The sequence below is a fragment of the Arachis ipaensis genome, chromosome B07 (assembly GCF_000816755.2).
Source record: "Arachis ipaensis cultivar K30076 chromosome B07, Araip1.1, whole genome shotgun sequence".
Classification (NCBI taxonomy): Eukaryota; Viridiplantae; Streptophyta; class Magnoliopsida; order Fabales; family Fabaceae; genus Arachis; species Arachis ipaensis.
This window is the reverse complement of record NC_029791.2, coordinates 30,750,126-30,766,203: the sequence shown is the minus strand read 5'-3', so window position 1 is coordinate 30,766,203 and position 16,078 is coordinate 30,750,126. Positions and strand designations below refer to the sequence as shown.

The window sequence follows — 16,078 nt, the reverse complement described above, 5'->3', positions numbered from 1 at the left end:
CTGAGGGAGGAGAGAGATAACCTCCGGGAGAGGGAGAGGAAGTTGCAAGCCCAATGCAACATGGAGGTCGGTTTGAGGAAGACAGCACAGGATAGCTATCAAAGTTTGTTTGATGATCTTGTGTCTGTGAAGAATGATCTGCTGAATTCTCGGAAGGCATACGCCGAGTTGGAGGACTCTATTGCTGATGGCGCTGAGGAGGCTTGGAGGATCTTTAGGGAGCAGGTCGGAGTCATTGCTCCTGACTTGGACCTCTCTCCTTTAGATCCCGATAAGGTTGTCATTGATGGTGCCATTGTGGATCCTCCTGTCCCCGAGATTATTTCCGAGTCAGATTTGAAGACTCGGGGGCAAAGGATTATAGAGTCTCCTCCTCGGCCTAAGGATGCCCCGAGTTCCTCCACAGTTCCTCTGACTTCTTCTTCGTCTCCTATAGATGCCTCTCTCCCCGGTCCTGGTGGCGCTCCTTCCTCTGGTGGTGGTGGCATGTCTACTCCTCTTGAAAAAAAGTGATTTGTTGGCTATTTGGGGCCCGGCTTGTGGGTCCCCTCTTTTTAGACTCTTTATTTGTTTTGGTAGTATTTGAACAATTTTTTGGCCTTTTGAGGCCGTAAACAAAACGTTTTTATAATACCCTTTTTAGTAAGGGTTTAAGTTAAAAAATAAATGCCCTTTTTTGGATAAGGGTTTAAGTTACCTTGTGTGTGCATGCTTTTCTTATTTCGAATTTCCCTTTAATCTTTTCTAAAAAACCTTTTCTTTGGCTTTCGTCTGCCTTTCTGAACTTTTCTGTTTCAAGGATCTTTAGGACAGCCTTTTAATCTTTTCTTGGATTTTTTCCTATCTCTCTTTTGTTATTCCTAGTACCCAATTTCGTTTCATTGAGTTTTTATGACTTAGGTTATTTTCGCGATTCATTTCTGTTTTACTCGGTTTCTCATTCCGACTTATGAGTCGGGATGTTTCCGAGTTTATCATGATCAACTTCTATAACCTCTTTACGCCGACTTGTACCTCGTCGTTTTATCCTGACGACCATCTAGGTCGGTTCATGGGATTTTCACGTTTTGTCGAGCTTAAGTCGGCGCGTTTCGTAGAAAGGAATGGAAAACAATAGAAAAGGAATTTATAAGAGATATTTGTAAGATGAAAAGATCTTTATTAATTAGGGGGGTACTTTATTGCTACTAAGGGTTTTTGACAGTCTATTTCCCCTAGCCCCTACTATGATGCCTCGTTAAAAACCCTTCTTCAGAAAAAACCCTTTGGTTCTGGGGAAAAAATCATGAAGTTGGGAAAAGAGTACATCAGGGAGTAGAGTTCGCTTTTAGCTATAGTACCTTTTCATATTACAAGCATGCCACGACCTTGGTAACTCAGTGCCGTCCAAGTCGGTCACTTTATAATAGCCTTTTCCTAAGATCTCATTGATTTTGTATGGTCCCTTCCAATTTGCAGCGAGCTTTCCTTCTCCTGATTTGTTGACTCCAATGTCATTTCTGATCAGGACCAAGTCGCTTAGGGTGAATGTTCTTCGGATGACTTTTTTGTTGTATCTTGTAGCCATCCTTTGCTTCAATGCTGCTTCTCTTATCTGGGCTTCTTCTCGGACTTCGGGGAGCAAGTCGAGTTCCTCTTTGTGCCCCTGTATATTCCTGATCTCGTCATGGAGAATCACTCTTGGGCTTTGCTCGCTGACTTCTATTGGGATCATGGCTTCTACCCCATAAGCTAGTCGGAAGGGAGTTTCTCCAGTGGCGGATTGGGGTGTCGTCCTGTAGGCCCATAACACTTGGGGGAGCTCTTCGGCCCAAGTTCCTTTTGCATCTTGTAATCTCTTCTTTAGCCCTGCCAGTATGACTTTGTTGGCCGCCTCGGCTTGCCCATTGGCTTGCGGGTGCTCCACCGAGGTGAACTGGTGTTTGATTTTCATACTGGCTACTAGGCTTCTAAAGGTAGAGTCGGTGAACTGGGTGCCATTATCAGTGGTGATGGAGTGGGGGTACTCTATACCTTGTGATAATGTTCTTGTAGAGAAATTTCTGACTTCTCTGGGCAGTGATGGTGGCCAATGGTTCTGCTTCGATCCACTTCGTGAAGTAGTCTACCCCTATTTAGATCCCGAGTTATGTGTTTGACCTCAGTTTCTACAAAGCGCCCGAGGTGTTCCAGAGTTTTTTCCAAGTACCTCTTCATGTTTGGGTCTTTTGCCTGATACTCTCCACTTATTTGGGAGGTCACCACTTGAGAGTCGCTATATATCATCACCTTCGTAGCACCGACTTCTTCTGCCAGCTTCAATCCTGCAATCAAGGCTTCATACTCTGCCTGATTATTTGAAGCTGGGAATTCGAACTTGAGGGAAACTTCTATCTGGGTTCCCCTTTTATCTACCAATATTATGCCTGCACCACTTCCTGTTTTGTTGGAGGATCCATCTACATAGAGTTCCCATGTAGTTGGTTTATCCTCTTGATCTCCTGCGTATTCTGCAATGAAGTCGGCGAGGCACTGGGCTTTAATCGCCGTCCGAGTTTCATACTTCAAGTCGAACTCGGAGAGCTCTATTGCCCATTGAACCATTCTTCCTGCAACATCCGTCTTTTGGAGGATTTGCTTCATGGGTTGGTTCGTGCGGACTCTTATTGTGTGAGCTTGAAAGTAAGGCCGTAGCCTTCGAGAGGCTACCACTAAGGAGTAGGCAAACTTCTCTAATTTGTGATACCTTAGCTCAGGGCCCTGTAGAACTTTACTGATGAAATAGATTGGGTGTTGACCGTCCTCGTCTTCTCTTATCAAGGCTGCTGAGACAGCCTTGTCTGCCACGGATAGGTATAGGACGAGGTCTTTTCCGGCTACAGGTCGGGTCAAAATAGGAGGTTGGCTCAAAAACTTTTTGAACTCCTGGAACGCCTCCTCGCATTCAGGAGTCCATTCAAACTGGTGTCCCTTTCTCAGTAGGGAGAACAGTGGAAGGGATCTTAGTGCTGATCCTGCCAAAAATCTGGAGAGAGCTGCTAGCCGGCCATTTAGCTGTTGGACCTCTCTCAAACAAGTCGGACTTTTCATCTCCAGGATGGCTCTGCACTTGTCGGGATTGACTTCTATCCCTCTTTGTGTTAGCATGAATCCTAGAAATTTTCCTGCCTCCACCGCGAAGGCGCACTTTGCGGGATTTAGTCTCATCCCGTGCGACCTTATGGTGTCAAAGACTTGTGAAAGGTCAGGCAAGAGGTCGACTTCTTTCTTGGTCTTTACCAGCATATCGTCAACGTATACTTCCATTAGGCTCCCTTGGTGAGAGGCAAACACCTTATTCATCAGCCTCTGATATGTGGCCCCTGCATTTTTCAGCCCAAATGGCATGACCACGTAGCAAAAATTAGCTCTGGGCGTGATGAATGATGTTTTTTCCTGGTCCGGCTCATACATCGGGATTTGGTTATATCCCGAGTAGGCGTCCATGAACGACAAGTATTGATATCCCGAGCTGGAGTCCACTAGGGTGTCAATACTTGGTAGTGGATAAGGGTCCTTGGGACATGCCTTATTTAGGTCGGTGTAGTCGACACACATTCTCCATTTACCATTTTGTTTTTTGACTAGCACTACATTGGCTAGTCATGTTGGGTATTTGACTTCTCTAATGAAACCGGCTTCTAGGAGCGCTTGTACTTGCTCCTCTACTATTAGGGCTCGCTCTGGGCCGAGCTTGTGTCTTCTTTGTTGTACAGGTCGTGACCCCGGGTAAACCGAGAGTTTATGGGACATGAGCTCGGGATCTATCCCAGGCATGTCGGAGGCCTTCCAGGCGAAGAGATCGGAGTTATCTCTTAGGAGCTTAGTCAACCCTTGTTTTAGGGTTTCCCCTAGGTTGGCCCCTATGTGAGTATTTCTTCCCTCCTCTTTGCCGACCTGTATCTCCTCAGTTTTTCCTCCTGGTTGTGGACGCAGATCCTCTCTAACCTTTGCGCCTCCGAGCTCTACTGTATGAACTTCTCGACTTTTTCCTCTCAGGTTTAGGCTTTCATTGTAGCATTTCCTTGCCAACTTCTGATCTCCCCTTACCGTTGCTATCCCTGCTGAAGTCGGGAATTTCATACAAAGGTGAGGGGTGGATACCACTGCTCCGAGTTGATTAAGAGTAGTCCTGCCAATTAAAGCATTATACGCTGACCCTACATCGATGACTATGAAGTCTACGCTCAGAGTTTTGGATTTTTCCCCTTTCCCGAAGGTGGTGTGGAGAGGCAAAAACCCTAGTGGCTTTATTGGCGTGTCGCCTAGTCCATATAAGGTGTCGGGGTAGGCTCTTAATTCTTTCTCATCCAACCCTAGTTTGTCGAAAGTGGGCTTAAAAAGAATGTCCGCTGAGCTTTCTTGGTCTACTAGGGTTCTGTGGAGATGAGCATTTGCTAGGATCATAGTTATTACCACTGGATCATCGTGTCCCGGCATTATTCCTTGCCCATCTTCATTTGTGAATGAAATGGTGGGGAGGTCGGATGACTCTCCTCCGACCTGGTATACTCTTTTGAGATGTCTTTTGCGAGAGGATTTGGTGAGTCCCCCTCCCGTGAATCCTCCGGAGATCATATGAATATGTCTCTCCGGAGTCTGCGGTGGTGGGTCTCTTCTATCCATATCGTCTCGCTTTCTCTTCCCATGACTGTCCGACCTTTCTATGAGATATCTGTCGAGCCGACCTTCCCTAGCCAGCTTTTCTATCACATTTTTAAGGTCGTAGCAGTCGTTTGTGGAGTGACCATATATTTTATGGTACTCACAGTAGTCGCTGCGGCTCCCCCCTTTTTTATTTTTAATGGGTCTGGGGCGTGGTAGCCTTTCAGTATTACAAATCTCTCTGTATACGTCCACTATAGAGGCCTTTAGAGGAGTATAAGAGTGATATTTTCTTGGTCTATCGAGGTCGAGTTCTTCTTTCTTTTTGGTTTCCCTCTCTCTTTCTTCCGTCCGACTTGTTCGTATGAGTGAATGGGGGGTGGTACCTGCAAAGACACTCCGATGCCTAAGTCAGCAAAGGGGTTAGCAGGTCTAGGGAGTATTGGGACTTAGAGATACCTGAGGGGTGTCAGTGTATTTATAGTGGTGAGCCAATAACCACCGTTGGAGTAGAGCCACTTTTCTAGGGTGTTAACCGTCCCTTTATCTTAGGGAAGTTAAGATATTGCTTCGTGAAGTGGTTAGAGAGATTCTAGGGGCAGTTACTCATTCAAATGAGTGCCTATCTGCCAGTTAATCCTCGTTCCCGACTTCTTTAGAGCAAGTCGTGACTAGTTCCGACTTCGTGGCGGCTAATCTGGCGAAAGGTGAGGCCAACCCTTTGGGTTGGGCCTTTTTATTTGGATCATGGGCCTTATTCATTGGGCCAGGGTATGAACAATAACCCAGATGAAAGTGAGAGTAACTTTTCTAATATAACATTTTTATTTGAATCATGAGTTGTGATATATAAGTACTCATGATTTTTCTCATTCATTATTTCAATATGATATCCATTTTGGCGAATATTTTTAAAACTCAACAAGTTCCTTAGAGACTTAGTAGACAATAGTAAATTATTTATTAAGAATTTGTTTCTCCGTGAAACAAAATTATAGCTCTTCCAGAGCCTTTTATCACATTATCTGAGCCAATAATGGTATTAACACATTCTTTTTTTAGCACAAGATGAGTAAAATATATATTACATGTGAGAATGGTATGCGAACTTACACTATTCACAAGGCAAACATCTTTATTAATTATATGTCTTTGTCATTCTTTTCAAAAAAAAATAATAATACAATGATTAAAAGTACATGCACAATAAAACTGTATTCCTAATTGAAATTGTTTTTCTAAAAAGCACTATACATAAAAATAGTATCATATACTAAAAATTATTATTATTATTATTATTATTATTATTATTATTATTATTATTATTATTATTATTATTATTATTATCCAAATATTAAACTTTTCCATCATTGATTAAATTATTAATATTTCCTTCAAGATCCTCAAAGAAATCAGATACTTCATAATGAGTGGTGTAATTTTCATTAACATCATTTAAAACAAAATTTGTCTCTTTTTTTTTTGTCATCTTTTTTCAAGGATGCTTGATAAAGATCAACTAAGTGCCTTGGAGTATAACAGATACAAGACCAATGGCCCTTTCTACCACAACAGAATCTTCTGTTAATTTATTTTGCCCATTATTTCTTTCTTTATCCCACTTCTGGTGAGATTCCTATGAATATAATTTTTCTTCCTTCCATAATTTTTCTTGTTACCAAAACCTTGTCATTTACCTCTTTTGGGATTATAATTTGCCGCATTTGCTTCAGGAAATGGGACGGCGTCAGCTGGACGCGCTTCATAATTTCTTAAAAGCAATTCATTTTTACGTTCAACAACAAGAAGGCAAGAAATTAGCTCAGAATATTTTTTAAATTCTTTTTCTCAATGCTGTTACTGTAGGAGCACATTCGAAGTATGAAAGATCGAGAAAGTTTTCTCTAAGATGTCCTTATCAGTTATCTTTTTCCCACATAATTTCATTTGTAAGGTAATTCGAAACATTGCTGGATTATATTCGTTTATGGATTTAAAATCCTGTAGACACAAGTGTGTCCACTCATATCAGGCTTGCAGGATCTTTTAGTGTAAGATATTCATTTTTCAATCCTTCGTCAAAATGACGATGAATGAAGATCATGGTTTTGCCTTTATCCTTCTGAGATGTAGGGGTGAGCACGAGTCGGTTTGGTTCGGGTTCAAGGTAAAATTAGAACCAAACCGATAAAAAAGTAATTGGTTCGGTTTGGTTCGAATTTGCATTTTTTTATACTTGTACCCAAACCAAACCAAACCGATTAAGAGTGGGTTGGTTCGGTTCGGGTAGCGGGTACCCGATGACTTTGAAATTTAAAAAAGAAAAAAATTGGCAAATTTTTATGTTAAAAATTCAACAAATACAATAAACATGTAACATCAACAAAAATAATGCAAACATATTAAACACCAAATACATTAAAAACTAAACTCATCAAAATCCAAACATATTAATAGTGAATAATCTTGTCTAATGAAAATATAAAAGTGCAATAGAAATATTAGAAGTTAAATACAAAAGTCTAGTGAATAATCTTTGAAAAAAGCTAAAACCAAAACACAATAAAATCTAAACATTAGAAGCTCAATACAAAAGTGCAATAGAAATATTTGTTTTTCAAAGTCTTCACTCCATAGTCCTTCACTCTATCAACCAAGCATATTCAAGAGAGGAGTTGTGACCTTCAAAAAATCAGCATATAATTAGCTAATGTCAACATATAAAATTGATTAATTAAAAGAAATTCAACAAATAACAATAAATAAAAATGTTAACCTCAAATTGTTGTAAACAACATCAACTCCAATGGCTTGATTAGATATTGTTAAAGCTGAGAGCTCTACATTAACAGTAATTAAATTATTATTAGAGACTCAATAATTACATAATAATTTAAAGAAATATAATTTAAAAATAGTTACCTAATTCAAGTTTTTCTTGGTCTTCAAGTTCTTGCTTTAAGTCATACATCTTCTCTTGAGTCTTCAACCAATTTTGTGCGCAAATTAGAGACTCAACAGTAGAAGGACTTAATGAGCTTCTAAATTGGTCAAGCACATGACCACTAGTACTAAATGCCGACTTAGAAGACACGGTAAAGACAGGAATAGCCAACAAATCCCTAGCCATGTGAGCAAGAGCATAATACTTCATTGATTTCAATTTCCACCAACGCAAAATGTCAAAACCGGGAATGTTATCCTCCACATCATCTTCCATGTATCTTTTCAATTCATTCCTTTTGACCTCACCTTGCTTTTTTTAACCCTCATCTTCGAAGCCATCCTCCTCAATTGCATTTTCACCACCAACCCCATGATCATGAGAGGCAATGCTAGAATTAAAACTACTAGAAGAACTACCATCCGGAAGGGGATACATCATGGAGTAATACTCAAACAACTTATGAATGATATCCTTCAATTTTTTCAACATATCTTTAGCTTGATTCAACCCATACACCCGATTAAGACAAAATTCAACATACTCATACTTGTAACGAGGATCAAGAAAAACAGCCACAAAGAGAAAGTAATTTATCCCATCCCCCTCCCAATATTTGTCTAGTTTCACTTTCATTTGTGTCGCCATCTTTTGCAAACCAATATCATTACTCTTTCTCCACTTATTCAAAGTTTTTTAAATGTCACACAACTTATTGAAAAAATTATTACATGTAACATTCAAAGAACTAGAAAAAGTAAGAGTTGCATCATAAAATATCTTCAAGAACTTCACAAACACACGACCCTTGTCCAATCATTAGCATCAGGAGGTCCTCCTTCAGACTCAAGCGCCAACAAATAAAATGAGTCTTGATAACTAAGCCGACTAAAAGCCGATTCAAACTTCTCAATAGCCTCTAGCATCAAATAGGTAGAGTTCTACCTAGTAGGCACATCTAACATTACACTAGCTTTAGAAGTTATATTAGCCTCTCGAACACACCTCTTAAAAGCTTGCATCCTAGCAGGAGATAACCTAACAAACTTGCATGCAATTCTGATTTTAGTTATTGAGCTATCAATCTCTTTCATACCATCACCGACAATTAGATTTAATATGTGAGCACAACACCTCATATGCATGAACTCCCCATTTAACAATGTTGACCCATTCCAATCACCCATGCCTCTAACTAAATACGAAATTGCAACACCATTAGCACTAGCATTGTCAACAGTTACACAACATATCCTTCTAATACCCCACTCTTGCAAGCACTGTTATAAGGCTCTCCCTATAGTTTCACCTTTATGATCAGTAATCAAACCAAAATTCAAAATTTTTTTATGCAATGTCCAAGACTCATCAATATAATGCGCAGTCACACACATATAATTCAAATTCTGAATTGAGGTCCAAGTATCGGTAGTAAGAAAAACCATTTAGCGATTTTCAGATAACAATGTTCTCAACTTCTCTTTCTCATATCTAAACAAAGCCATACAATCTCTAGCAATTGTCCAACGGGAGGGAACCTTAAACCTAGGTTGTGCTTTACTCATAAATTGTCTAAAGCCTTGAGCCTCAACAAATTTAAAAGGAAGTTCATCAACAATTATCATATTTGCAAGAGCAAGACGAGTTTCCTCTTGATTAAAATCAACAAGCTTCATAGTGACTGCATTAGGGTCAACCTCAAATTAGCTCCCAAGTGCAATAGTTTTCTGCCCCTTTTCAGCTTGCTTATGAGGGTTTTTAGTGCAAATTCTTAAATATTTATGCAAGTTTGTTGTACTATGACTAGAACTATTGCATGCATATTTTTTTTTACAATAGTTGCAGCAAGCTTCATTAGGATAACTTTTAGTAAAATGCGCCCAAACACTACTAGGTGCTCTACTGGGTTTACGTGTTACCTCTTTTGGAGGCTCGCCAGTAGTTCTAGCAGCTTCGGTTTGTGTTTCTGATGAAGGATTTGAGGCAGGCAACGTTGGGGGAGCTGGACTTTGCGATGTTCCACCAGAAAGACCATCATTCTCAGCAGCGGGAGTGGCTGCACTTGGAGAAGAAGTACTTCCAACAACCGAATCACTTTTAGGGTTAGTTTTTCCCCATTTTTTTGAATCTGCAAAATACATAAAATAAGAGAAGTTATGTATTTGTTACTAACCAATTAGTACAATTGAAAGACCTTACTGCAGAATATTTATTAACAAGATAAAATCACACATTAGTGAAATCAACTTACTGGAGAGGGAAATTAATACTTAATGTCACAATTTGACAGCACCTAACTCCTTCTGATGGATACTACTTTACAGACACCGGTTTAAATTAATAAATCAACTCAATTAACAAGATAAAATCACATATTAGTGAAATTGCATGATAGATAAAAAAAAGAAATAAATACATATACAAATAGGAATACAAATATCATGATAATTGCACTCCATCATCACTTGCTACATGCTTAATGTCATCCTATATCTTATGATTCAATACAAAATAAACTCAATTAACAATATAAAATCACATATTAGTGAAATCAACTTGCTGGAGAGGGAAATTAATACTTAATGTCACAATTTGACAGCACCTAACTCCTTCTAATGGATACTACTTTACAGACACCGGTTTAAATTAATCAAATCAACTCAATTAATAAGATAAAATCACATATTAGTGAAATTGCATGATAGATAAAAAAAGAATAAACACATATACAAATAGGAATACAAATATCATGATAATTGCACTCCATCATCACTTGCTACATCCTTAATGTCATCCTATATCTTATGATTCAATACAAAATAAAATCAATTAACAAAATAAAATCACATATTAGTGAAATCAACTTGCTAGAGAGGAAAATTAATACTTAATGTCACAATTTGACAGCACCTAACTCCTTCTGATGGATACTACTTTACAGATATCGGTTTAAATTAATCAAATCAACTCAATTAACAAGATAAAATCACATATTAGTGAAATTGCATGATAGATAAAAAAAAAAGAATAAATACATATACAAATAGGAATACAAATATCATGATAATTGCACTCCATCATCACTTGCTACATCTTTAATGTCATCCTTAATGTCACCTTGCCTTCAGCGTAATGTTTTATGTTTGGTTTCAACTTCAAATTCTAAGGGGGCTTCTAGTTTTTAGTGAACATCAATTATCAAACTCTAAGGGTTTGGTCTCTGTTATAAATATCTGCTACCATGAATTATAGTAGTAACTGCATAGCAATTAGCATAATATTTTTGAAGTTAAAAATCAAAATTAGCTTATAGAAGATCCTCAGTTCAAAATCAAATCTAGCTTTTACATAAGAGCAAGATTCTATTAATATTTAAAAAATTGAACAGCACAATTGTTTCAGAGTGATTAAGATTGCTTTATTCAACAACAAATAAGAATGTATAATTTCAAAAATTGAACAGAAAATAAAAAAATTAACAGTTTAACATATAACATTCCCCAAAAATTATAGACTAACCTGAATGAGTGACCGGAGAAGACGACGCTGGAGCCTGGAGGAAGCTGGCTGCTGGAGAGGGAACCGCGAACAACGATGCTGACAGAGATACCGACTGAGACGCCAACGACCGGGAGAAAGTTGGTTGCTGCGTCGCTGCCGCTACGAGGAAGACGATACACCAGATGATCCCACGGACGAGGTGGAGAAGACGATGCGCCTGACGCCTAATGGAGAAGACGATGAAGATTGGAGAAGCTGCCAAGCTGGTTGCGTGGTAAGAGGAAGTTCTACGCCTCTGCCTCTGTTAGGGTTTCGCCATAATTTGGTAACTTTGGTTGAGCCGTTAATGAGATTGTGTATTAGGGTTATCAGGTTATGCGTTTACAAAGTCATATATATATTTTTTATTATTTAATTAATTATAATCGGGTATACGGGTTGGTTCGGGTTCCGCGCCCCCAAAACCGATACCCAAACCAATCATCAGCAAATGTCATCGGATTGCTTCAGGTCGGACCCGATTACCCGTCGGTTCCCGAACCAATTTAATTGGTTCGGTTCGGGTCCGGGTGGGTAATCGAGTACCTGCTACCCGTGCTCACCCCTACTGAGATGCTTTATTTTCAGCGTTAATGATATCTTCAAGATCCATTGAATCAAGATAAATTTTGGTATCTAATATCCATGATAAGTAATTGTTTCTACTTTCTAGATATATCAAGAGCATTAAATTCAAAATGAGAGTTTTGACATAATAAAAATTTATTACTTGAATCTTCCTAATTTTTTATCAGAGTCTCATACTGATAACGTGTTGTGAAATAAATAAATATAAAATAAAGAAGTATAAATAGAAAATTCTACTATTAATATTCACCAATATTATTATTTCAATATAATATAAATGATTCATATATATTCATTAAGTATATGTTGCAGCGTACAAAGAGAGAAAGGAGTGTTTGTTGTGTGTAGGGGTGTGCATGGCCCGGCCCGGCCCGAAGATCCGGCCCGGTCCCGAACACTTTAGGGGCTAATTTGGTGTGATTTCATCGGGTCTAGTGCCGGGTATGGGTCTCAAAAATAGACCCGGTCATAATTTCGGGTCGGGTCCGGGCCATAGTTCGGGTCACCCGAAATCGGCCCGGTAGCCCGGTCATCATATATAATTAATATTTTGTGTTATTAGTGATGGATGATGGCTATTATTATGTGAAATTTAAGTGTTGTAAACCTTAATATTTTGTGTTATTAGTCATTATATATAAGACTATAAGTTAATATTTTATGTTTAAAATGCATAAGACTTTAGACTAATGCATAATCTTGTGTTATTTGTATTGATTTAAATATTTGGTGTTATTAGACAATATTAGTATTGATTATGGTTATGCTTTAATTTTAGAGAAGAGTTGGTTCTTAGTATATATTTCTAAGTGAATTTTACCATGTCAAATAATGATTGGAGTCTTGGAAATTTGGATATTTTTACATGCTAACTTACAAGAAGGTATCAAGGTAATATAATGTTAACGGCCCGGTTTTCACCCGGTTTTTACCCGGTATAATCGTGGCCCGAAAGTGTATAGGTTTCATCGGGTCTAGGGTCGGATTCGGGTCTTAAAAATAGGCCCGGTATATATTTCGGGTCGGGTCTGAGTCACACCAAACCCGGTTTCACCCGACCCATGCACACCCCTAGTTGTGTGTATCTCCCTTTTTCCTCATACCATGCTTTTATATGCGTACAAAGTTTATTTTTTCAAACTTCATTAAATTTACTTTATCTTGAGAATTTGTACATTTTATCATAGAAAAACAAAATCACCCATATAAATGGACATCCATCCTTATCACAACAATAATTTTATTATTAAATGACTAATTTATTATATTTTTGGTCTATTTATTATCCGCTTATACCTATGTTTGTAGGCTATCAGATTTATGAATTCATTTTGTGGTGTTGTTTTTATACAGTGGAGTTACATTATATGAACTTAAAATGATGAATGCTTGAACACCAATTAGACGAACTTAGTCATGTACCACCAAATTCCAGTAAATCAAATCATTAGAATCTGCCTAGAATCTGTATCTATTGTGAAACTTACCCTTATATCATTGAACTCATGATCCTCGCTGGGAGAAAGAATTATTTCAAATCCATGGATCGTATTCATGGAATATATCATCCTAGAATATAAAAATCACCATTGATGAATACTTTTTTTTTATTCTATGTGGAAACTGATATTGTTTTTCTCTGAGTTTAAGAATAGAGATAATAAATGAACAAAGAAAAAAAAACTTGTTTGTAAATATAATTTTCTAAAAATTATTTTAGAAATACATTAAAACTAAAATTTAGTAGTTTTTAATTTGGATCATTTAATAGTTTCAAATATTTTTGAGACCATTTAATCCCTTTGTCCTTTTTTACCGCAAAGACAATTTATATGCTATTTTATCTTTAAGAAACGATGACATTTGAATAATTAGTTTTAAAAAATAATATTTTAATAATAAATTTCAAAAAAAAATACTACATTGATAAAAATAAAAAAAAATAAAAAAATTATTTTACTCTGGTCTCACCCTAATTTTGTTGATTGGTTATATATATATAAACAACAACAAAGCCTTGTCCTACTAGGTGAGGTCGGCTACATGAATCAAACGATGTTATTGAGCTCTGTTATGTATCATATCTCCAGAGAGATCGTTTACATGTAAATCTCGTTTGACCACCTTGTGGATGGTCTTCTTAGGTCTTTCTCTACCTTTCACCCATTGTCCATCTTTCATCTCATCCGCCTTCTTGACTGGGTGTTCTGTCGGTCTTCTCACATGTCCAAACCACCTAAGACGTGATTCTACCATCTTTTCCACAATGGGTACTACTCCAACTCTCCCTTATATCTTCGTTCCTTATTTTATCCAATCGCGTATGACCACTCATCCATCTCAACATCTTTATCTCTGCCACACTTAGCTTATGTTCGTACTCCCCTTTGGCCGCCCAACACTCCGTACCATAAAGCATAGGCGGTCTTATAGCAGTGCGATAGAATTTACCTTTAACTTTTAAAGACACTTTTTTGTCGCATATAAAATCAGATGCACTCCGCCATTTTGACCAACCTGCTTGGATCCTATGATTTACATCTTGTTCAATCTCCCCATTATCCTGTATGATACACCCAAGATACTTAAAACTTTTAACTTTTCGTAGGATGTTTTCTCAAATCTTCACCTCTATATTAGGGTTTTCCCTTCTCAGACCGAATTTACATTCCATATATTTCGTCTTGCTACGACTTATGCACAGACCATACACTTCTAGAGCTTCTCTCCATAAGTCTAACTTCTTATTTAGGTCTTCCCTTGACTCTCCCATAATGACGATATCATCGGCAAAAAGCATGCACCATGGCACATGCTCTTGGATGTGCTATGTGAGTACTTCTAAAACTAATGTGAAAATGTATGGACTTAAGGATGATCCCTGGTATAATCTTATACCAATAGAAAATTCCTGTCACACCTTGAGTCTTCACACTAGTTGTGGCCCTATCATACATGTCTTTAATTGTACGAATATATGCGATTCTTACTCTTCTCTTTTCTAAAACCTTCCATAAGACCTCCCTTGGCACCCTATCATACACTTTTTTCCAAATCAATAAACACCATATGTATGTAGATCCCTTTTATTACTACGATACATGTCGATCATCCTTCTTAACAGGTATATTGCTTCGGTGGTGGATCTGCCTGGCATAAATCCAAATTGGTTCTCTGTTATTTGTGTCTCTTTTCTCAACCTCCGTTCTATCACCCTTTCCAATAACTTCATGGTATGGTTCATGAGCTTAATTCTTATATAGTTTCTGCAACTTTGTATATCCCTGTTATTCTTGTAGATAGGTACTAAGTAGGGCTGGCAATGGGTAGGGTAGGGTAGGGTTTGGACCCTACCCTAACCTTACCCGCGGGTTGAAAATTCTATTAAAACTCTACCCTACCCTACCCGCGGGTTGAGAATCTCTCAACCCTAACCCTACCCGCACCCTAAAGTTCTAAACCCTACCCTACCCTACCCTACCCGTAGATATATCAAATTTTTTCAAAATAAATATAAAATTCAATCATTTCAAATTTTATACATATTAATAACATAAAAAATAACAAACTAATACTCTAAATTACTAAATTAACTAACTAGTTTATTGGTTGTTCACTTATTGTAAGTCATTACATAAGAGAGGTTGTAGGTTCAACTCTCACTTCTTTCACTATATACCAAATTTTTATAAAATATGTGTTATATATTTGAGGTGCGGGTAGGATAGGGTAGGGTACACCCTAAACCCGTACCCTACCCTACCCGCAGGCATACCCGGACCATACCCTACCCTACCCGCAGCGGGTAGGGTAGCCTACCCTACCCGAACGGGTTAGACCGGGTTGGGTACCCGCGGGTAGGGTATGAATTGCCAGCCCTAGTACTAAGGTGTTCTTTCTCCACTCATCAGGCATCTTCTTTGACCTTAAAATCTCATTAAAAAGCTTGGTTAACTAGTAGATGCCTTTTCCTCTAAGGCCATTCCAAACCTCAATCGGGATATTATCAGATCCTACTGCCCTGCCATTTTTTATCTACTTTAGAGTCTCTTTTACCTTGAAGTCTCGAATCCTTCGATAGTAATCAAAGTTTTGATCTTCTTCCCTTGTGCATAACCGACCAAGCCTCGGAAAAGTCTTATATCCTTCATTAAATAACTCGTAGAAGTAGCTCTTCCACCTTTCATTAATCTTCTCCTCTTAAGACAACACCTCTCTATCCTTATCCTTTATGTACTTAACCTGATCCAAATTTCTCGTAAGACTAAATTAATTCTCCATATTATATTTAATGTAAAGTGTACAAGATCGTATTATGTCTTAATATCTTATTTAATTCAAGATAAATATAGACATGAAATAAGAATATTTACTAAAATATAC

General features: G+C 38.0%; 1 protein-coding gene across 1 annotated transcript; it reads right to left on the bottom strand.

The window, feature by feature from the left end:
* LOC107608261 (zinc finger BED domain-containing protein RICESLEEPER 2-like) lies at positions 7,074-8,244 on the bottom strand. The gene is made up of 3 exons (XM_021107581.1): positions 7,546-8,244; positions 7,400-7,463; positions 7,074-7,305 (listed from the first exon to the last, which is right to left on the bottom strand). Exons 1-3 carry the CDS (start codon positions 7,841-7,843, stop codon positions 7,287-7,289), a joined length of 381 nt encoding a protein of 126 aa, XP_020963240.1. The 5' UTR covers positions 7,844-8,244; the 3' UTR covers positions 7,074-7,286.

Bases quoted from the DNA above. Each gene is read 5' to 3' on its own strand.
- LOC107608261 (XM_021107581.1), bottom strand. From the start codon at position 7,843: ATGGAAGATGATGTGGAGGATAACATTCCCGGTTTTGACATTTTGCGT. The intron at 7,464-7,545 runs GTAACTATTTTT...CTGTTAATGTAG, and splicing joins CCAAGAAAAACTTGAATTAG to AGCTCTCAGCTTTAACAATA.